The sequence below is a fragment of the Protopterus annectens genome, chromosome 1.part0 (assembly GCF_019279795.1).
Source record: "Protopterus annectens isolate FY-2018-M chromosome 1.part0, PAN1.0, whole genome shotgun sequence".
Classification (NCBI taxonomy): domain Eukaryota; kingdom Metazoa; phylum Chordata; order Ceratodontiformes; family Protopteridae; genus Protopterus; species Protopterus annectens.
The window spans coordinates 497,642,858-497,667,291 of record NC_056725.1 but is presented as its reverse complement, the minus strand read 5'-3'; the positions used below and the strand labels follow the sequence as shown (position 1 = coordinate 497,667,291).

At 39.9% G+C, this 24,434-nt stretch overlaps 1 protein-coding gene across 1 annotated transcript in view; it reads right to left on the bottom strand.

Moving 5' to 3' along the window:
- Positions 1-24,434, bottom strand: part of LOC122793068 — a 970,692-nt gene that overhangs the window by 515,932 nt on the left and 430,326 nt on the right. The window contains exon 10 of the mRNA XM_044060776.1: positions 16,756-16,842. Within this exon, the coding sequence (XP_043916711.1) occupies positions 16,756-16,842 (87 nt within the window). The remainder of the gene's footprint in view (positions 1-16,755; positions 16,843-24,434) is intronic.

Here is a 24,434-nt window from a genome sequence, read left to right as displayed (position 1 = left end):
GAACCTACTACTCCACAGTATAAGAGAAATTTCCAGCAAAATGTCCTTCAAGGAAGCCCTCAAATAACACATTAAGCCATTTTGATTCTGCAACTGTAACACTGGCAAAATTCAGTACTGTTATAGGTTCATAGGTTCAATAGGTAGGTACTAGGCTATTGGCCCTAGGGCCTATATAAACTTAGTCAAAAAGGTACCCTGACTTTCGCCACCCAAGAAAATATTTACCTTTGCCCCTGTCGAGCAGAGCCACAGAAGTGATCCCAGGGCTGAATTTCCTATTTCCCATCCAATCATCAAGATTTTTCTTGAAGAGTGCTAATGAGGAGTTTTGTTTGATATACATAGGTAGTTTGTTCCAGAGTATGGGAAGTCTCTGGGACAGGAATCTATCCCTCCAGCATATCTGTTTATTGTGTTGACAAGGCTTATGTCCCTAGAGCGTGTAGCTCGGAGAGATTGGGATTTCTTTAAGTGGAGCATGTCCAACAGCTCTGGGTTTGACATAGCTTTATATGTTAGGCAGAGATCACCTCTGAATAGGCAATATGCAACGGAGTAAAGCTTTAGTTTTTTTTGAGATGGTCTGCGTAGGGCATCTGTTTGAGGCTGGTAATCCCCTTTGTGAGGTATTTCTGCAGCATTTCCAGTTGTTGTAGATGTCTTGTAAGGTACATACCAAAAGGGACGCTTTATTCTATAACGAGTCTAATGAGTGATGAGTAGAGGGGAACAATGACTTCTTTTTTCCTGGATGAAAAACCTTTTGTGATGAGGTGTGCCACGTAGAAGGATTTCCTGACTTCTGTGGCGATGTGATTATCAAAGGAGAGACTACTGTCCACCTGTGTCCCAAGGTCTCTTATCACACTTTCGGTGTTATGTAGGCTACCACCTATGTGGTAGCTCATGGGTACAGAGTTTTTACCAAAGGGGATGACAATGCACTTTTTGGCATTGATCTTGAGGCCATGGCTTTCACACCAGGGATCTGTCTCAGTGAGGCCCTTTTGCAGGATGTCCACATCATTAGGAGTTTCAATTATGGCTCCTAGTTTGCAGTCATCTGCGAACTTCATTAGCCAAAGACCTTCTATGTTAGCCTGTACCTCAGAAAAGTAGATACCAAACAGGAGAGGATCCAGGACTGAACCCTGTGGTACTCCACTTGTCTCTGGTCTGAAGTCAGATTTGGAGTCTGCTGCTTTCACAGTGTGGGTTCTGTCAGTGAGCCATTTGGCAACCCATCTTGTGATGTAGGGATTTATGCCTAGTTTAGTAAGTTTATCTTTAATTCCAGAGTGGGGGATGGTGTCGAAAGCCTTGGCAAGATCTAGATAGGCTGTGTGAACCATCTTACCCTCATCTACACTTTGGTGACTGCTTCAAAGAAGTCTATCAGGTTTAGGAGACATGATCTGCCTTTGACAAACCCAAACTGGGTGGGTTCCAGAGTTTGGAGATTACCAATATTTTTGTTTATAAGTTCCATGATGATACATTACATGGCCTTGCAGACCAGGCTCATCAGGCTAATGGGGCTGTAGTTCCCGGGGTCCGTGGTGGATCCCCCTTTGTGGAGTGAAATAACCGTCATTGTGTGCCATTCAGTGGGCACAAAGCCTGAGGTGAGGCTATGATTAAACATGATAGTTAGGTGGGGTGCCAGTTTGTTCTGTAGTTCATGTAGAACGCAGCCTGGGATGATGTCAGGTGCCATGGGTGTGTGTTCTTGGCTTTGGAGAGTGTGGTTTTTACCTGTGCAGCCATGATTATAGGAACTTTGCATTCTTCTAGTATAGATATGGGCCATTTAGGGAGTGAGAGGGGGGTAAATTTAGCACTGCACCTATCTGCCAGGATGTTGGCAATATCAGTTGGTTCTGTATATTTAGTACCTTTGTGGTGTTACTCAGAGCAGATCTGAGGGTTGCCATTGAGATTCTTGACATAGTTATAGAATGCTTTGTGGTTTTCTTTAGAAACAGTGGCAATTTTGTTTTCATAACTAGCTTTGGAGGGTTTTATGAGGGATCTCAGCTTCTTACTCAGGCTGACCAGGGAGTCCCTCCAATCATGGGATTTTACTCTTTTATGCAGCAGTTTATTTCTTCTGTTGTAGAGTTTGTTTATGGCAGGGGACCACCAGATTGGCTTCCTTTTTTTGGAGGATAACATCTTGGTTTTGTTAGGGATAGCACAATCCATGCACTCGTGTAAGTGCTTATAAAGTGCATTTGTGTAGGATTCAGCAATCGTACCTCTATTGTCTGTCTGCATGGGTGTCGTGAAGTTGGCTTTGGAGAAATTTTTTACAGTGGTTTCACTAATGGTGGGTAGGGGTGGGATGTGGCTGTCTAGGGTGATTAGCTTGTGGTCGGATCTGCCCAACAAGAAATTGACCTCTGATGTGCAAAACCAGTCGCCCATGTTGGTAATGACCAGGTCTAGGATATTGTTGCCTCTGGTCACTCTTGTTATGATGGCACCATATCTAGCTTTTTGTTATATAATATGTTGCCGAATTTCAGTGCACATTACCCTTGTCCTTATCATACGTCACATGCTTATAACTTACAGGTACCATAGCAGAGTTATGAACAAAGGCAATAATGCTACTAAAGTTTGTACAAAAAGTGTTGTCCAGATAATATTCTAAATAACTTTCACCAAAAATTGTCTTCCATGCAACATACTGTATGTAATTATGCTGTGTCCCATAATCTTCTTACTGTGTATAAGGCCTGTTATAGTAATACTGCTTCTGTTTTTCCGTTTATTTCAGTTTGGTGTTCTCTCTCTGAGAGCCTTCTTTTAATAGCCGTTGATTAAAGTGGGTTACACTCAGCTAGAGTTTCCAGGACAATAAAATGAAATGAATGAATTAGTAGATAAATAAATGAAATGGGGGTAACCCAAGCTATCAAGCAAGACTGATCATAAAATATACTCTTATTAGACTGACAAACCGAGTGAGTTCAGGGAAGATTTTTATTAACCAATCTGAGAAGCAATGCCAAAAGGCATCAGAAAAGATAAACTGAATTGTCTACTTATTTGCATCTTTACAGAAATTTGTACTCCTTATCAAATTCCTTATACAACAATTCTATGTAAGCTATGTAAGATTCAGATTCACTCATCTCACAAAAATATATTTGCTGAGAGGTATAAAACAAGGATTCTTCTTCTCTCCTATGATCTTTACATTACAATAGAACACGATTTCTTGGCTGAATTATACCATATTTGTAAAGCTATTCTGTATAAGCCTGTACACAGAAGATGCATTACTAATATTTAGGATTCCCAAGGTGACTCTCCATAAATTCTAGTAGACAGTGTCAGCATTTACTGAATCTTGAGCTTATATGATAATCACTGGTATAACTGATGCCTTATGCATAGCTTTTACTCCATCAGCAAAGTCAAAGCAAACTGCCTCTAGCGGAACTGACAGCACCACAGATTGTCCAGGGAGGTTGGATGTCACTTGGATAAAAGTGGCCTTCAATAATCAATGTAATAATTTTGTTTTTAGTAATTATTGCTCATATAGCATCAGTCAAGACAGAGGCCTTCAATAATCAAAGAATGTCTTATTCTCAAGGACTTGTGTCTTTAACTTCTACCATTCTATATTGCAATGCTAAGATGACAACGACTCAATATAAATAACTCAGTAGTTTGTAAAGCCCTGCTGTGACACAGAGTTAATATAAGTATAACTGCTGAGTGGACAAGAGAAAGTGATATTCAGTGTCTGGATTTGTTCCTATATTTAGTAGCCACCTAAATATGTTCTCTTGAGGGCTGTCACCTGAGTATTTTTGCTGAATGGAAGACTTATGAGAGTCACAGGGTAAATACTACTACAATACAGACTCCTGCCAAAGGACTTCATTGCTTCAGCCTTAATTCAGAAGGGAGCCGTTACTCTACATTCCTCTGCTTTGCTTTATAACAAACCATTAGTGTGTTCCACGCTTGGGATCAATAATAAATGCTCATGCACTACTCTATCTGTTAATCTACATATTTGTACTTCTAACAGCTTCTATTTCTAGGTACAAATGCTGATTGAAAAGGCAATAACTCTTTTTCTCACAATGAAAGTAGCTATAATCTGTACCAGTATAAATGCTTTTTAGAGAGCTGTAAAGCTTATTTCTATCCACTCTCTTAAGATTATAAAAATATATAGTGTTCTGTCTACATGTGCAAACCTCCCTCTATTACATTAATACAAGTAACCCACGCTCTAAACGCTATGGCTCTAACATGGTCTCTCTGATGGGCACTACTTTACTTTTCTTTCTTTATTCTGGAAGTACTTCAGAAATATATGTAATCTCAAATGCTTACTCGAGAAGTTCCATACCACACGGAGTCACATTTTTGCTGACTATTGAATTAATACCTTTCAGGTTAGAAACAGAACTTCCTTTCATAGCTGTCATAGGAATTAATCAGATCTTAGCACTGTGAAGACCAGAACTGGATCATGGTCAAATCAGGCCCTAGGCAGGGTAATGGATCACCACCACCACCCCCGCAACCATTCCTGTGCCTCATTACTTGGCTATTTTTCCCTAATTACCATAAACACTGTTCAAACCTCTCAGTATACATACTGTTTTCTGTTTTAGTTCTACAGTGGTTATAGATATTTGGATTTAATTTAAAACAAAAAAACAAAAAAATCTTGCTATTTTCCCACTTTCTCTAATTTGACAGAAAGTTCAGTTACAGAGTTGCTGTTCTGAACTGTTTGTAAGTTTCTTGGGGGCCAGGCTTGCTTGGGCTAAAGGGAAGTCGCTGTGTTCACCAGTGGCAGTGGTTAACACTGAGATTCCTGCCTGTCCCTGTAGGAGTGGTTACTGCCTAGAAACTGTAGTTTCATTGGCCATTTTGGGTCAATTCCAAACTCCTTGATCTGTCTCTCTTAAAACCCTGCAACTCTCTTTTTGCACAGTCTTGCGCATAGAGCAGCGTCAGGCAGCACCGCTTAAACAGGTATAAACTATTCCCTGCTCCACAAAGTCTGCTCTTCACTTTTTTCCCTTAGAACTGCTCTAAATCTCAAAATAAGCACTTTATTTTCATTCTAAATCCCTGCACTTGCTTGTATAAGTAATCTCATAGGTAAACACAAATTAAAGCACTACATCCTCTTATACTCCTTCTAAGCACTTGCTCCCTATTGGTTCTTTCTGATCAGTCAATAAGTAGTTCCCTATTATTCAGGCATGTCCAAAGGTCAGTTTCGGGTTTACTCTCCAGTCCAGCTGGTGAATCTGGGAATCTTGAGGCAATGTTACAACTGCCTTATGTATACAGACAACCCTCTCCTCCGCCCAACAAGCTCAAATATATGTGAGAGATGCAACTATATAGCCAAACTGGAGGCTAAGCTCTCTCAACCCAGTACTGGCACAGCCTGTCAGGAGGAGAAGGTAACCACACACACACCACAAATCCAGTCCCACATAGACCTATCGCATCAGCAAACCAAACACATAAACACACAAAAACATACTCGGAGGCTCTAAATAAAAATCTGCCTAAGCAGCAGAGACCTCCATAGCAGACATCCAAACAACCCCTACCACAAAACAATACCCACGTAGCACATAGCTCACAAAGTCAGTGTGCCACACAGTCACAGCCCTTAAGGCAAAACACACACCTAATACACTTGTAATAGGTGACTCTGTTGTCAGACACACAGACGTCCCACTCACCAGGCTGAACAAGGAGAAGGTCACTGTAAGCTGCCTGTCGGGTGCCAGGATCCACCACATAACACAAGCACTCAGGTCACTCCAAAGCAAGTACAAATATGACTCCGTCATTGTACATGCTGGTGTGAATGACCTGAGACGTACCTCCCTGGCCCACATGAAAAAAGACATAGAGGAGCTCTTTGATCATGTAGCCCAGGCCGGTATGACCCTGACCTTGAGTAGCATCTTACCCTCACCAAGAATGATGCCACAGTATAAAGACAAAATGATCAATTTTAACAGTTGGCTAAAGTATTGGTGTCATTCAAAGGTGATCCAGTGTCTGTCAGCCTGGGATAAAATGCTCAACAAGCCACGTTGCTTCGCTAGGGATGGCTTGCACCCGTCACCCCTGGGTTTTCGAATACTGGCAAAGGCTCTTGCCTCCCCCATAGTGCCATTTTTAAGCAAGGCTCAAAAGACAAACCCACCTCCATAGACAACATAAAGAAAAAAAAACTAAGGGTAATGCTGCTCAACGCCAGAAGTCTAAACCTCAAGATGCACGCACTCGAGACTCTCCTCAGTATGGAGAATATCGATATCTGTGTAGTAACAGAAACCTGGTTCAAGGCTGCCGAGAGCACCCCAGCAATAACAGGTTATACTTCATACTATGCTTTTCGGCCTCAAAACTCGGACCGAACCACAAAAGGAGAGCGGGTATCCATATTTATCAAAGATACCCACACCTCCAGGTTAGTGGCACTGCACGAAGCTTCGGCGACCATCCATGTGCAACTAACAGTGGGCAAATCTGCCTTTCAGTTTGTAGCCTGCTACAGACCACCCTCCCAAACACAGGAACCTCACTCGGCTTTCCTGATAACACTGGAGAATATGAAGGTTTCTCCAAACACCATTATATTGGGTGACTTCAACTACCCAAACATTGATTGGGAAATCTACTCAAGCCCAAACACCCTCACCCAACGGTTCCTAGAATTTATAAACTCAAATGCTATGGAACAACTGGTCACCACTCTCACAAGAGGGGAAAACATACTGGATCTGGTCATCACCAACATGGGGTCTCTATATTCCACACCAGAGGTATACCCCTCATTGGTAAGATCAGACCATAAACTAATCTCACTGGACATCCATATTCCGTTCCCACCCCCAGCCAAGGAAACCATGGTGAAGAACTTCTCAAAAGCAAACTTCCCACTTCTCAAAACCGAGGTGGAATCCTTCAAAGCCCTCGGGCCAGTAGAGAATATGGCCCAAAATGCAGAATCCTTTACAAAAGCATTCTATGGACACCTACAGGAATGCATGGAGCATGCTATCCCAAATAAAACCAAGACTCACTCCTCCAAAGGCAGTAGACCTGTCTGGTGGACCCCGGCCATAAATAAGCTATACAACAGAAGGAGAAAGCTACTACATGATAGAGCAAAATCCCAAAAAGGGAAGGCGTCTCTGATCAGTACTAGCAAGAAACTACGATCCCTCATAAAATCTTCTAAGGCCAGCTTCGAAAGAAAAATTGTACAAGACACTAAAGATAATCACAAGGCCTTCTTTAGTTATGTCAGAAACCTGGGAGGCAACTCCCAGATATGCTCTGAGTTAGTGCAAAATGACAAAAAATACACTGAATGCACAGACATTGCCAACATCCTGGCAGAAAGGTTCAGTGCAAACTCCCCCCCCTTCCGCCCCAAAAGAGCAAATGTCTATCCCAACAGAGTGCAGCCTTCCTGAGATCACAGGTGCACAGGTGAGAGCTGCCATCTCCAAAGCAAAAAACACAGCTTCAATGGGACCAGACAGTGTCCCGAGCTGCATCGTACACGAGCTCCAAGAAAAACTAAACCCTCATATAAAGTCACTGTTCAATCTCAGCCTTACTACAGGATATGTACCCAAGGAATGGCGTACAGCAACAGTAGTCCCACTCCACAAAGGTGGTGCCACAACAGACCCTGGAAACTATCGCCCTATAAGCCTGACTAGCCTGGTCTGCAAAGCTATGGAGCGTATCATCATGGAAATCATAAACAAAGACATTGGGAACCTCCAGACACTGGATCCTACCCAATTTGGCTTTGTTAAGGGCAGATCTTGCCTCTTGAACCTGGTTGACTTCTTTGAAACAGTTACCAAAGCCATAGATGAAGGGAAGGTAGTCCACACAGCCTACCTGGACCTCGCAAAAGCCATCGACACAATACCCACTTGGGCATCATAAATAAGCTCACAAGCTTAAATATCAATCCCTATGTCACAAGATGGGTTACAAACTGGCTCAGGGATGGAACCCACATGGTCAGAATAGCAGGTGCCATGTCAGACTCTAAACCAGTTACAAGTGGTGTCCCACAAGGTTCAGTCCTGGGACCTCTCTTGATCGTTTTATATTTCTCCAAGGTACAGGCTAACAGGGGTGGACTATGGCTGACCAAGTTTGCAGATGACTGCAAACTGGGTGTCATAATCAACTCTCCAGCTGACACAAGCATCCTCCAAAAGGGTCTCACAGAGATGGATAACTGGTGCCAGAGCCATGGCCTAAAGCTAAATGCCAAAAAGTGCATAGTCATCCCCTTTGAGAAAAACAAAGTGCCCACAAATTACCACATAGGTGGTAATCCATTAAGTACGGAAGAAGTAATTAGGGACTTGAGGACCCAAGTAGATAGCAATCTCTCCTTTGACAATCACGTTGCCAGAGTGGTTAGAAAGACCTTCTATATAGTCCACCTTATTACGAAAGGGTTCACATCTAGATCAAGAGAGGTCATTGTGCCCCTCTACTCATCACTTATCAGGCCCATAATTGAATACAATGCCCCATTTGGGATGTACCTTACCTGTCATCTGCAGTAACTGGAAAGACCTCAAAAGTACCTCACCAAGAGGATTAAGGGGCTCAAACAGATGCCCTATGCAGTTCGGCTAAAGAAATTCCAGCTCTACTCAGTTGCGTACCGCCTACTCAGAGGCGATCTGTGTCTGACGTATTAAGCCATGTCCAACCCAGAATTAATGTACATGCTTCACCTCAGGAAATCCAAATCCCTTAGAGCTACATGCTCCAGGGACTTGAACCTCAGCACAGAAATAAATAGGACATGCTGGAGGGACAGATTCATATCCCAGAGGCTCCCCTCACTCTGGAACAAAATCCCAATCCATGTTAGGTAGAGCCCCTCACTGACCCTCTTCAAGAGAAATCTTGACGAGTGGATGGGAGATCATAAATTTACCCCTGGGATCTCTTCTGTGTCCCTGCTTGACAGAGGTACAGTAAACTAACTTTAAAAGGGCTACCTTCTGTGACCTACTATACAGAGGCACAGTCAACTAATCTAAAAGGGTGGTGAAAGCCAAACACACTCTGGTTAGGCTTATAAATGCCCTAGGGCAGATAGCCTAATATCAACCTATTAACCTATGAACCTATGAACTTTTATTTCAAATTTTATGGCACAAACACTGGTAGACATATGCTAAACAAAGCAATACAGTCTTACAATGAAAACAAACTTAGCATTAAAACTTCTCTGCCCTTGAAACTCACATTCATTGGAATTGTATTGAAACCTAATTTCAAAGAAAATGCATCTGACCAGTGGTGGATAAAGTTTACCTTTGGTCTGTTTTCAAATCATAGGCCCCTTGGATGCGTTTATGTATTCTTTGATTCACCTTCCTGATAGCATTAAATTATATTCCTTAAAATACAGCACCACTTGATAGAGTGTGTTTTAAATTTGTTGTTTTGAACCTTTTTCCAGTAAGCAATGAGACAAAACATATGAACCAATAATGACAAAACTACCCAATTCAGAATATTTCAACCATAAAAAGCCACTGAAACGTCTGTCATTACAATCCACTAATATCAGCCAATATGCACAATCTTAGAGGAAGTAAGAGTCATCTGAACAATTCCATATTAAAGATATTCTACAACTAAGGAAGAGGTTGCTGCTACCAAACAACTTTATATTTCATTGTTTCATGTACAAATTCAGTGCCTGCTGCCCTTGAAGAATAAACTGTTTATGTTTCATTAAAAAATGGTAAGCTGGTTATATTGCAATAGGGAATGGATGGCAAACTGATAACAGGTTCATAGTTACTAGGTATCTCATCCAAAGGAAGACATGCTCAGGACTGCAGCACCCCACCCCCCTTAAAGTCTTAAAGTACAATATAGTGTCAGCAATTAATCTATATTCTTTAGGAGTAGAACCAACAGCCTTCACCATCAAAAGCAAGTGTGCTGCCTGCTGTGCCACTAACAATAATTTTCAATTCTATAACACAACAGTGATAGCATTTGCTAAACAAAACAATTGCATATTGCAAACAGACTTACCATGAGCAGTAGTAAACTTCTCTTCCCTTGAAGCTCACAATTCCTTGAGAAATGCACCTGAAACTCAATTCCTTTAGAAATGCACCTGAAACTCAATTCCTTGTGAACTGCACCTGAAACTCTTACCACTCAACCTGGAAACATCAAATATCTGGACAAAGGCCCATGAAAAGTAGGTACAACTGGCTAAAAATCGGGATGCTGATTAACATAAAATATGCATACATAATTATGCAATCTTGCTCACTCCAGTGGAATTGTGGGATACCATCAACATACATGTTCTGCACAGTAAATTGTGAATGTCTAACTGTGACAAAAGGCAGGCTTTCTTCAGATATGCATGTAGCTTACCCAAACCTTCTTAAATAATGGCATTGGCAATAAAAATTAAAAATTATAAACTTATTTTTACAGATTATTTTTCAAAAATGCACACTACTGAACCAATCAAATATTTAGGAGGATAGCATTTCAGTTTTAAACAGTTAACCTATCTGAAAAATAGCTGGTCCACACTGAAAAGATGTAAGCATTCTAGCATGACTGTGAAATGCATTAGTTTGGAACCCCCCCAACACACACACACACACACACACACACACACACACACACACACACACACACACACACACACACACACACACACACACACACACACACACACACACACTCGTTTTGGAAGTATTGCATTTGGATTCCTTACTATTTTAAGTTATTTGGACTTTGTCAGTACAAAACAATAAAGTAAAAGAACATATGCAATGCATTCTATTATACTTTTAAACACCACCTGCGAATGACAGTATTTAAAATACTATGGGTGAACTCAGCTTCCAGGTCAGTTTCTACAGTAACCTTATTCCTGTCACAATTAAGTGAAATACTTATCTTGCCATCAAGGAAACCTACATTTCATAATCTATAATCACATTATAATAAGATAGCACATAATTACATAACAAAAGCTGCGGAACAATAAAACCGAGAAGGTAAATTATGCTACCTGGGCTGTTCATGTACATGGACACATGAGCTGTGAAAATAAAGGTATAATTAAAATAATCTTACATGTACTTTTTTCATATTTATTTTAAATGCTTCCAAAGCATTTATATTTAACTCTTATGGTACATCTTATATCACTAAGCATTCCTTATCTGCACATTAACAAACAAGCTAAGAACACCCTTCCCCTCAAAAAGAGGTAAGAGACTTGTACAGGAAAAAGGCAGAATTATTCCCAAACAGAGAAAAACTTGCAGCAGTTACTATTAGCAGAAGGTGGAAATATTCTGCAGGTCCTTACCAGAATTCTTTCTCTGTTCTGCCCTTCAGCTATGTACTACTGTTCATATAACTTTGCCTGCTGCTCAGATACCAAACAAGTTCCTAATGGCATGGCAGAAATGTCCCTGTGTCATGAGGCACTATCTCATGATGCTGGCATCATCGCACATGGCCCCACACATTGATGACATTGTGGGATACACTGGCAATGTGAGATGATGTCAGCATTAACTAAAAATTGTAAATAAATAAAAAAAATGATTACTTCAAGGGGCACCCCATTATTTCAGCCTCAAAACTGGAAAATTCTGAGGAATTCCGTATGGTTCAGAGGTATGCTTTAACTCAGTTCCTTGAGACATGCACCTGAAACTCAAACCCTGTACCCTAGTTTCAGGAAGCAAGAGCCTGAATCCTCTACCCCGACCATCAAGGTGCCAAAAAATTGAATTTCAGGTTCATTTCTCAAGGAATTCAGACACACACACACACACACACACACACACACACACACACACACACACACACACACACACGCACGTGCACGTGCATGCACACCAAATACCACTTAGCACAATGCATCGGGACAAGCCTGAACAATAGGGATACATTTTAAATATTGCTGTCATAAACTTAGAAAGTGGCTAGAATAAAAGGTCTTGTGTTACCATGCATATTCTGAAGGGTATGAAGTCTGAAACTCACATGCCTGATTTGCCACAAAAATCCAGAAAATCACTAATTTTATGAGCAAAGACCAAAAATATGAGGTGAAAATCTGGACCATACATCTCAACCTCTTAACACAAAAAATCTGGGCAAAGCCTGACATAATGGGGAGTGGGGGTAAGCAAAGGCTAAAAAATAGGGACAGATTTTAAATATTCCTCTTATAAACTAAGAAAGTTGCTAGAAAAACAGGATTTGTCTTAGCATGCATTTTTTTCTGAAGGATATGAAGTCTGAAACTCAAATGTATATCATTATTTAATGACTTCAATCCTCAGATCATCCCAGAGATTTTTTCACAAAATCACAAATTTTATGAGGAATAGACAAAAAATATAAAGCAAAAATCTGGACATTCTGCAAAAATCTGGATGGTTGAGAGGTATCTCTCTCTCTCTCACGCTTGCTCTCTCATATACACACACACACACACACACACACACACACACACACACACACATACTCCTTACATGTCCATCTGTGTTGTCTGCAGCACATACCTACAGAAGTAACTCGAGTATTATCCCAGCTGGAGGCACTTCTTTTTGTATTTAAATTCCGTGTACATGGAACATGGAAAGAAACAGATTTGCGTGATGATCACACATGCTGCAGCTGGACGCAAGGCCATTTTTAAAGAAGAATGCAGTTAAAAATGTAGCTTTTTTAATGTTAAAAGTAAATATGACAATCCCCAGATCAGCAGGCCCCCTCCAAGCCAGTGGGTCCTCCCTCACATACAGTGGACTCTAGGCAGCTGGCTTGGTTGCCTAGTGCTGGATCCAGCTCTGCTGATGACCTTACCAGTTCCTATATCTTATTTCTGTGGTTCTCTATTGTAACACCTACTGATTCTGGCTAAGAAATAGGGCTTTGACCCACCTTCATGCTTGTCATAATGGGCCCAGTCTACTCAATCACCTTAAATAGAAACAGTATAAAGGATAAGTCTAGATAAACTAGCAGATCTAGAAGACTCTCTCCCTCTCTGATACTCACCCTGTGGGAGGAATAAAGACACCTTGTTGAAGTTTCCAGTAGTTTATTTAGTTAAGGAGATAGCTGAACGAGTCACTTTAAATAGTGTAAAATGTATATAAAAGAAAGAGGGGATGATTGAATAAATAGATATATAGACAAATACAGACTTTTTCTGTGAATGATTAACCTAATATAATAGTTGTTACCAAATCATGTTTAAACCTCACTTCCAGATCCAATTAGTTTTCACCATTACTGTTACTGTGGTTAAAAACAGTGATCAGCACCAAACTCAGACCAAGACCTGCAAGGGGGTTGTAAGTTGGCTTTGTTCGAGAAATTGCTACAAATTCCTCTTACTGAGAATTACTGCCACATTTCCTGTGTGTCACATCATAATGAAAACCTAAAAGACAGTCTGCCAGGTCATGTAACTACATTTTTGGTATCCGGAGCCTCTATTTTTGGTATAAAAAATGCCCCTACTGTTAGGCCTTCATCACTGTCATCATCAGCATCATCATCATCATCATTATACATGCTGAGAATCCTAAATTCTACATGCTTGGCTTACCATTACTTAAATGTTCATTCACACAACAAGGCATCTCTTTAATGACTCCAAAGCTGGATAAGCCATAAGAGATGTGGAAGGCCATCTTGTAATGGAACAGCTTTCATTAAATCAATTCCTTACTAGAAGAGAGAGCAACATATGTTTTTATAGCTTATAATCCCTATTTGTTAAGTTTAAGTTAAAGAAAATCTACAAAAACCTAAAGTATTAAGCAGAAATTAATTTGTGATAGCCCTTTAAGTTAATATAAGGACCCCTTCAGCTCGGCTGAAAGTCGTTGAAAAATAGTTAAATCTTTATGTGCTCCTCATAACTGCAGATAATGAATCTTTCTGAAACACTTTCTGTCTAATACGTTTTCTGTTAAAAGGGAATCAGAAGTCAATGTCATATTCTAATACATGACACATTAATGATGTCAAAATAATAACTAACAAATACTTTAGAGTCTCACAGGAATACCTGACATTGTAGGCAAAAAAAAAGTTTAACTAAAAAAGTTCGTAGTGGGGTGAGTAAGGTTGCTAAGGAGACTGGGCAGATCCATGAAACTCGAATTTGTGTTAAAAGCACCCTGGAAATGCTGAGTCAATACTTCTTTGCTGGATGAATTCAGTCTCATAGTCAAAGAGCTTCTGCCATAAACCTGGTGAAGCAGGGGACATGAAGTCAAAATGGATCTTGTTTAAGATCTCAGTAGATGATGTAGTGGAAAGGAACTGTGTCAAAAAAGTGGGCAGCACTTGTCATGACAGTAACCGCAAGGACTTCTGCTGGACAATAGAAGTAGTGTTTTTTGTACGTGCTGAAAATATCTGTCAGCTCTGCGTACTCCCATCCTTCTTTAGGTTCCTGAATTTAGTTACATTATCTCTGCAGTTTTTGCATTCATGTAAATAATTTGCATCACCCACATCGTATTCCTTTCTGGCATGCAGTGTACTTCAGACTTTTTCATAATCACTTGTAATTTAAGTTAGCAACTTCCTTGAAAAGAAATTATTAGAAATGTCTGTTTTTCCTCACCACATGTAAGAACAGGGAGGCCTTTTTCTGATGTATGGTCAATGCTAATAGTAAACAAATTCACATCAAAATGCTGTGTGAACCCACACCAATTTTTATCTACATAACCATTCAGTGGTGTCTGGAGCCTGCACATAGTCAACATTCTCTCTCACTCTCTCTCTCTTTTAACAGATTGAATACTGGAAGTTATACTAGCCTTTTTTAAAAGACATTTTCATTCCATGCTTTCTTCTTTTTGCATTTATCTTTAAATTTTCTTATCCATTACTTTAACTGTTCCTTCCAGATCCATATTTCTGTTATCATATTTCTTAATTCTGGGTTATCAAACAACAACATTATATTGGAAGAAATAAAGCAACTTCTTTAATGAGACATGCTTGAGTGGACTATTCTGGTCATGGGCACACCTAAACACACACACACACACACACACACACACACACACACACACACACACACACACACACACACACACACACACACTTCTTTAATGAGACATGCTTGAGTGGACTATTCTGGTCATGGGCACACACACACACACACACACACACACACACACACACACACACACACACACACACACACACACACACACTTCTTTAATGAGACATGCTTGAGTGGACTATTCTGGTCATGGGCACACCTAAACACACACACACACACACACACGAGAATATATAGCATTATATTTAAAACTTTATTTTGGTAAGGATATAAGTAGCTTTCAACACTTTGCAGTTCCAAAATTAGGGGCAGAGGCAGATATAATCATGAAGAAACATTCCAAATTAGAGAAGTTGTTTTAAAGATTGTACTACTTACTTTAGAAGTAGAATAATAAGGTTTTAATTAACATGCACTTTCTGAGATGTAGGAATTCACTGATTTTGTTTGACTACAAACTGTGACTTTAATGTTTGTCATTACCTGCTGAATGCAAATCATTATCTTTTCTCTAAAAGTCACATATTTTAGTTGAGACAGACCTACATTTCTGAAACAGAGTCAGGGACATCCCTGAAAATTAGGGAATGTTGATAGGTGTAGATAAAGGCAGGGCAAAGACATTTCAAAGATGGAGAATAAAACCTGCGCCCAATCTGCACAGGAATCCATATAAAGATTGCCTGAAGGGAATACTGTAGAGTTTGAGGGAAAAAGACCGGAGAACATGATCAAATCATACTCTGTGTATACAGGGAAAGGTGACAAGGGACACATAGCAAACCTTTTATGTACCTCAGTGGAACCGACAGCATACACTATCTACCAATGTTCAGAAAACATATGGATATGAATAATGGGGCATAGTTTCAGATACATGGCAGATGATTGAGAAGGCACAAAATAAAATACTAGTGAACAGCAGGAACCTCAGTTTTAACTGGAGATTATGGTCATAAATGGTGACTGAATTAAAAAAAACATGATATAGACATAATTCTGCTTACTGGAATTTGTGATTGGAGAGGAGGAGAAGTTGACAGATAAAATTAAATTCTCAAAGGCTTCAAAAATCAGTATTCAATCACTGGTGATCACAAATCTGCCCCATGAGTTCTGAAGTAAAGTAACATAAGCCCTGAGCACAGGCTATCAGATTTGTATACATAATGATGTATATTCACCCTGGTTCTGCTGTCACTATATCTTACTGTCATGTGCAGGTGCACAACATTCCCGCCCCGTGCAGAAGACTCTATGTTTTTGTCTCAGCAACCCTTTAGCAAGTCATGTATAATCATGTATAAAACTTTAGGCTGCTGGTGAAACAAGACTTTAGGTCAGCAGAATAATAGCAACAAGAAAAAACATTAATTCTTGCATGCCTTCAGCAGTGAAAATATAGTCTGTCAGTAAGGCTTAGATATGAATCAATAAGAGGACATGTTATTTGGCCACTGTAGTCTCTGGCTATAAATGAACATCTAACTGGCCAGTAGTGCACTTCAGCATAGCCTGTTCACCTTTTGCAAATGTGGGTGTGTGAATACAATTTAAGTAAGGAGAGAATGATTCAGGCTTACCATAACTTGACTTGCAATATCCCTCATGTCTTTGTCGTTGTTATTCTCCAGCTCACCTTTTGTGTTCAAACTGGAAAGGTTTCTCCACTGCAAATAAAAACACAGTACTCTGAAAAGCTATAATTAAATATGTCCCGAAATGTTTTGACCATTTTGTAGCATATCTGAAGTAATCCTTGGCTAAGCTCAAACATAGAATAATTGTTACTTGACCGTAGCAAAATCAATATCTGCTAGTAAGGTCTTGATGAGAGTTATTACTATAAGCAAATCAAACATATTTTGCACTGCTCAGTGCAGCAACTACTGTGTACGTGACTGAGCTGTTAGTATTCTCCATGTTTTATCTACAGTTCTTGTAAGGGGACTATTGTAGAGCTAAAATGTCAAGGGCTGCATTCAAAGATGAGCTGTCCTGGTGAAACTGAGAGCACTGTGTCCTGAAAATACACCTCTGAAGAGCTCATTAATGTCGTTGTTTCTTAATGTATTTGGAAGATTCAAGAAAAATAAAATATTTGTTTTATAACCATAAGGAAGTGTGTACATATGGATTCCCTTAACAAGCTTGAAGTTTCAAAACTCCGGACTGCAAATGGTTGAGACCATATGATCAATGTTTTGAAACTTCAAACATTATGAATGGAGATTGCTGTACAGCACCGAATGGGAAATGTACCATTTTCCTAACTATAGCGCGATCTCAGAGTTGGTATATTTATTTTGCAGGCATGGGTGAGTACAGGGAGGCTTGCCCCCCCCCCCCACTGCAAAAATGTGAAAAAAAATGTTGTTTTTATTTTTTTTATTACAATTTTAGTTTCAAAACTTCGATCTTATGGTCTCCACCATTTGCAGTTTGAAGTTTTGAAATGTCAAGCTTGTAATGTAGATCCGTGCTCATATATATATATATATATATATATATATATATATATATATATACCATATAAAGCTATTATCGATTCATTTATTGCTTGACTGATTTTCATTTGTTTACTGATCATTTTTAAGCCTTGACCTGGGTGTGGTTGTGATATAAATGCAGCAGGGCAATAAGACATACTGACATTTTGCCACAGTTATACAATGTAATGCAGAATAAAGTAAATGTAAAGATGAAATACAATTCAGGTTTATGCATGGTAAAAATAATAATATAGCATTCATGACACTAACAGTACTACATCTTAACTCGGTGTTAGATTTTGAAATACATTTACGCCTGCAATACTAATGAGCTCACTATTTACCGTTCACTGTCTCCTCCCTTACTATCTTACAAATTCTAAGCAATGGCCATCATTCTCAAAAACGTTCTCCCTTTTCAGTTTTTTTTTTGTCGAATGATTCCTTTAATTATTTCCATGTCCAAAGCATTTCTTTCCTCCTCTGCCAACTACTCTCGCTCTCACATTGTCTCATTATCCTTCTTGCGCCTATCAGTGTCTCCTTGTCCTCCATGTTTCCCTTTACTGCCTCGCATAACTTTTCCTCTTGCTCAATACTTCCTGCCCCTCTGCATTTCACTTTGACTTCACCTTCCTTCCATCCTTATATGACTTTATAAACAAGTATGTCCATAATGTATTGAATGACCCCTCCTTTCTTATAGCTCAGCTCTTGAATTTCTCCCTCATACTCTCTCCCTCTTTCATCTTTCTCATTTGTGAATTTCTTTTGCTTTCTTTCCTTATAAGCAGTTTGAGCCTGAAACCTTCATCTCTCAAACTAAACACATTATTATGGTTTATTTTGCTTTAGCTTTCTCCTTTTGTTTCTCATTTCCCCTTCTCTTTTCTTAAGTTAATTCTCTTAATTCCGTCTGTCTCTAATTTCTTCCTCCTACATTTTTCTTTCCCTCAGTTTTCTAGTTGTTTCTTCTGTCCAGTATCCACAATACATTCATAGAATCTCACCATTCTGTCCTTAGTCACACTTTGATTGGCTGAGCAGATAGACAAGATAACGTCTGAGACACTCTTGCATGTACTTTTACTTCATACTAATGATAGGTGCAGGCATGAGGCACACATCTTCCCCCACCATACCTCTTAACTGTCCAGATTTTTGAAGAATGTTCAGATTTTTGCCTCATATTTTTGTCTGGTTTTCATAAAAATTATGGCTTTTTGGCAAATCATTGATGACCAAAGTCAGAAAATGATGGCAGACAGTTGAGTTTCACACTTCATATCCTCAAAAAAATTCATGCTAATGCAAAACCTGTTATTCTATCAGCTTTCTAAGTTTGTAAGAGCAATATCCAAAATGTGTCCCTGTTTCTGGGCTTTTATCCTCTCATTATTTGCAGCTTTGTCCAGATTTATTACTCTAAGAGGTTGAGAAGTATGTCCCCAATCCAAAAATGAAATGTCAAGATGGCAGGGAGGAAGTGCACATTTATTACAGAGCAAAAGCTGATGTCACTTCAGTTCCCTAGCTACTATACTGGAGGATAGCATGACAGGGGAAGAGATGGAGATCCAGCTAATATTGCGCCATAGTCTGTAGAAAGGAAGATAAAGTGTAAAACACGACAGCAAAACATCTCTACTTATCATCTTATTACCTAATGTATAAAGTGAGTTCTGTTTTAAATACGTCCCACTTCCTCCTCTGATTTAAATTACCTCACATCTGTCCCATGAGTCTTGTAATCAGGGCCTGCCTTAGACCAATTGGGCTGATAGGATGTAATAGGGCCCCACTCTTTAATACCATCTACCAGAGTCCCACACTCTGCCCTGTAAATTCCAACTTCCTGTCAAGACAAAAAAGCACTTCATGGGACTGGTTATTTGGTACTGGTGGGCTAAAACATTGAGCTAGGAGGAGCAAGGTATTTAGGATATGTAGTCTTGCTCCATATGCAGGGATAAGCCTCGGTAGTGGAGTGGACTACATATCCCTAAATTCCTTGCATTCTTACTCAGATTTTTGTTTAAGACCATCGATAATTTGTGTTTCCCTCACAGAACACTGGTATGGGGCTAGTGGAATACTGCAAGTGTGAAATGGAATAAGAGTCAAGATTGCCAGCTTTTTTTTTGAAGTGCCATTAGAACTTATTAGGTAAGTATTTATTTTCTTTTCTCTGGCAGATAAAAAACAGGGGTTAATCATCATGGAACTGAATGAATTTGTTAGTTTTTAGGTTTGGGGTGGTGTTTATATCTACCACTGTGAGTGTATTGCTGCCATCATGTACCTCACCTCCATGGACTAGCCTCACATTTGTAAAAGGAAAGAGTGAAAATGTAAAACCAGAATGTAATGATTCTGGCTATACATTTTACAAAGTCAATATTAAACCTCTCATTTTTTTAAATAAATGTTTCATTTCTGGACAAAAGCAAAAATAATTGGGGGGTTAGATTCATAGGTTTGGTTCATAGATTAGTACTAAGCTAACTACCCTTGCGAGCCATTTTAAGTGTAGCCAATTATCCCTTGTGATGGCAAGCACCTTAACCATTAGGCTACCATCCCATTCAACAAGATCTTAAAGAATTGTGAAGTAGAGCTAGGCAGGTAAAAAACAGATATTTGGAACTGGTGTCTGTGAATGACTGATTCTTTTGGCACTTGGAGGGGGTTGTCTTTCAGAGGGTTAGGACTGGTAGGTAGTTTCAGCATGGTGCTGCTGCTGCAGTACCTCAGGCTGGGAGCGAGGGAAGTAAAAATAAGTCATCTCAGCTGTGCCGAATATCACAGATGTCTAGATTTTTGCCTCTTATTTTTTTGGTCTGCTCCTTGTAAAATGCATTGTTTTCTGGTAAAACATTGTGCACTGCAGTTACTAAATAATAACAAACCAGTGCAAAACCTGTTATTCTACCAACTTTCTGAGTTTAACAGAAGAATATTTAAAATGGCAACCTGATAATTGTCCTTTATCCCCTCAAATTACTTTTAGCTTTGTCCAGGTTTCTTAGCTTGTGTTAGGAACAAAAGCATATCTGTAAAGTGTCCAGAATTTCACAGATGTCCAGTTTTTGGCCTAATATTTTTTGTTCTGTTCCTTGTAAAATGTGGTGTTTTCTGGCAAAGCATTCCATATTGTAGTTATTGAATGATGAGAAGACATTTGAGTTTCAGAACTGATAATCTGCAAACACGTGGCAATGCAAAACCTCTATTTCTAGCAACTTGCTAGATTTAAAAGAGCAATATTTAAAATGTGCCCTGATGTTGGTCCCTGACCTCTCTTTCCCATTATTTTCAGCTTTGTTCAGAATTGTTTAGTTGAGACGGATACAAAAATCATATCTATCAAGTTCATAGGATTATACTAGACTAATGACCACCAGGGTCTTTATAAGCCTAGCCGTGGAACCCGGCCCAATCCAGTTTTGTCTTCATGTACTTTGCATGTCTATATGATGGGGTACTTTAGTAAGGAGGCAGCTAAGGGTTATGTGAGGGAGGTTGGGTATTAATTTACTTACTTACTGTTGACCTCTGTCCGTCCGAGACATGGGGCCAGATCAGGGGTGAATTTGCCATTTCCCATCCAATGATCAAGGTTTTATTTAAATAGAGCCATGGATGAACTCTACTTTATAGGTTCATAGGTTCATAGTTATATACTAGGCTAATGACCACCAGGGCCTTTATAAACCTAACCATGAAATCTAGCCCAAGTAAGTCCCTATGTATCATGGGTATTTATTAGGAGGAGGTGTGGTAGACAGGAAGTTTGTAGAGGTTATGTGTGGGAGGATATGTTAATTTGGACAATACTATCTGCCTCTGCCTCTGTCTATCAGAGACATGGAGGCCAGACCTGGAGTGAATTTCCAATTTCCCATCCAATGGTCAAGGTTACACTTAAATAGGGTTAGGGATGGATTCTACTTCACATGGATGGGAAGCCTGTTCCAGGGTATGGGGATCCTCTCAGACACGTATCTGTCTTACTAATGTGGCTTATTTATGCCACAAGAAAAAAAAGTAAATCCTTGGATCTAGTGGTTCTGATGCTGTTCATTTTGTGGATGTGCAAAAAGTCCATCAATGCTGGATCTGTGGATGCCTTGTATGCCAGGCATAAATTGCCTCTCAGTAACCTGTAGAACACACAGTACAGAGATAGGCTTCAAGGCAATCTGTATAGAACAATGTGTTTATACTCTGGATTCTCCTGGTAAGGAACCTTTGTGTGTGTTCCATTTGTTGCATGTGTCTGGTCAGATACACACTGAAGGGGGCATTATACTAAATGACAGGTCTGATAAGGGCCAAATAAAGTGTCACTATGACTTCCTTGGACCTGGATGCCATGCCTTTACTTAGAAGTTTGAAATGATTTTCTGACTACCTTGGCCATATGTTGGTCAAAGGCCAGATTACTGTTTACATATGTTCCCAGATCCTTGGTCAATTCTTCAAGGTGTCTTATCGATGGAGTAATTAATCTGCTTGGCAGTTTTCCCAAAAGGTACTATAATGCATTTCTAGGCATTGAGTTTTAGTCTGTGACTTTGGCACCAGTCATTTATCTTGGGGGATCTATGATAGTTCCTAATTTGCAGTCATCTGCAGATTTGGTTAGCCAAAGGTACTTGACATTAGCCTTTACCTCCAAGAAGTAGATGCCAAACAGGAGAGGTCCCAGCATGGAGTCCTACGGTACCACATGATGACTGGACTTTGGAAGTGGTATCACCATTCCTGACTTCCTGGGTACTCCCTGTGTGTCAGCTGGAAATTCAGTGAGTTATATAGGGGTTTATGTCCAGTTTGGTGAGTTTGCCAACCATACTCTAGTGAGGTATTGTATGGAATCTTAGCCAGGTCCAGGTAAGTGGTGCACAGTTTTCCCCTGATCCATTGCCTTGGTGGTCTACTAAGAAATCCACTACATATAGTAGGCATGATTTTCCTTTGACAAAGCCATACTGGGTTGGGACCAGTGTCTTAAAGTTGTCAATGTCTTTGTTGTTCATCTCCATGGTAATTAATCCATGGCTTAGCATATTATACTAATCAGAATAATAGGTCTGTAGTTTGGGGGGGGTCAGTTGATGGTCCACTATTGTGAAGTAGAATAACCATTGCAATCCTCCATTTTTGTAGTACAAAGCCTCATTTGAGGCTATAGTTGAAAAGTGACTCAAGTGGTCCTAATAGGTCATGTTTCCAGCTATTTAGAAGACATCTCAGGATATTGTTGGGGCCCATTGAGGCTCTGTTTTTTGCCTTATCAAGCACACCAGGACCTGCTCCCTGTTAATAGTTGAGGGAGAAGGTTATGCTAGACTGTAGGTATTTCATGGAGAGAGGCGGGGGGAGTAAGGGGTGAAATCTGATCTGAATTTGTCAGGCAGCAAATTCGCTATACCTCTCTGCTGAGTCAAGATGGCACCATTGACCACCAGTTCCTCACACTTATGTGTATTGCATTTGAGGTTTCAGACATAACTGTAGAAGGATCTGTGGTTGTCTTTAGCTTTTGGTGTCATCTTGACCTCATAATTGGTCTTGTTGCACTTAATTAGTTCTCTTGAGAGCTTCTATCATTATGGGAGTTGCTCTTCCTGATTTTGGACATATTTTTTTTCCTTTTGTTATATACCCTACTAAGGTTAGGATTCTACCAGTGTGGTTTGTTTTTAGAAATCTTTTGGGCTTACTTCTAATATGTTCAGCAGCCTCTATACAGTCATTTACATGGCTGTACAGGGTCTTTGCAAATATTTCCATGTAGGTTGCTGTGAACTCTGGGTTGGGAATGGCATGGAAGTTTGAGAAACTATTGCTTAATAGGGTGTAGTTTGTTTTGGAATAGCTCCTAACTGTTACAGTGTATTTCAAAGGAGACAGCTTTCTGGTCTGACCTCAACAGTGAGGACTTTACACTTGGGGATGGGGGTGCAGCCTTCACCCATAGTGGTGAGCACCAAGTTCAGTATGTTTGAAACTCTATTGGGTGTGCACTCTATCTTGTCAAGGGTATTTGTGCTAATAAAGTCCAGGAGTCATTGTGCCTGTGAGTATGAGGTAGTGCATGTTTCCCAGTCTATAAAGGGGTATTTAAACTCTCCCATGAATAGGGTATTTAGACTAATGGTGAGTGCCTCTAGTAGGTCTAGGTATGAGCTATGGGACTCTAAGGTCATAGAGGGTGACCTATAGTATGCTAGCATATGATATGGGACCTTGTCTATGGTGATGTGCATGGGGATAAACCCCAGGGCATTGTTCTGTTTAACCAATGTACAGTTATGCTTGTTGGTAATACAGATTGAGACTCCTCCTCCTTTTGTCCCTGTCTGGGTAGCTGATGGCCTAAATATGTGGAGGGCTCTGAAGTCTTGCACTGCCAAAGTACTTTCTGTGGACTTAAACCATGTCTCAGTAACACCACAGAAGTCTGTATTCCCCAGAATGAGGATAGCTTGTAGGGTGTGGATTTCTTGTTTAAGATCCTAGCATTGAGCAGGAAGTCTTTAGGTTTCTTTGGGTTTTATTTGCTATGTCAGTAGGTTTGTCAATATGACATGCTTAAAAATACCTCTAAAGGGAGGAAGAAGTTTTAGCCAATATTTGGATGCCTAGGGGAGACAGATGCAGACCATCCTTTGCAAATCAATGTGGTCTGTTAACCATGTCCTCCTATGATGACAAATACTGACTCCCCTGAAATACACCAGAAATTAAGCCAATTATTAAAG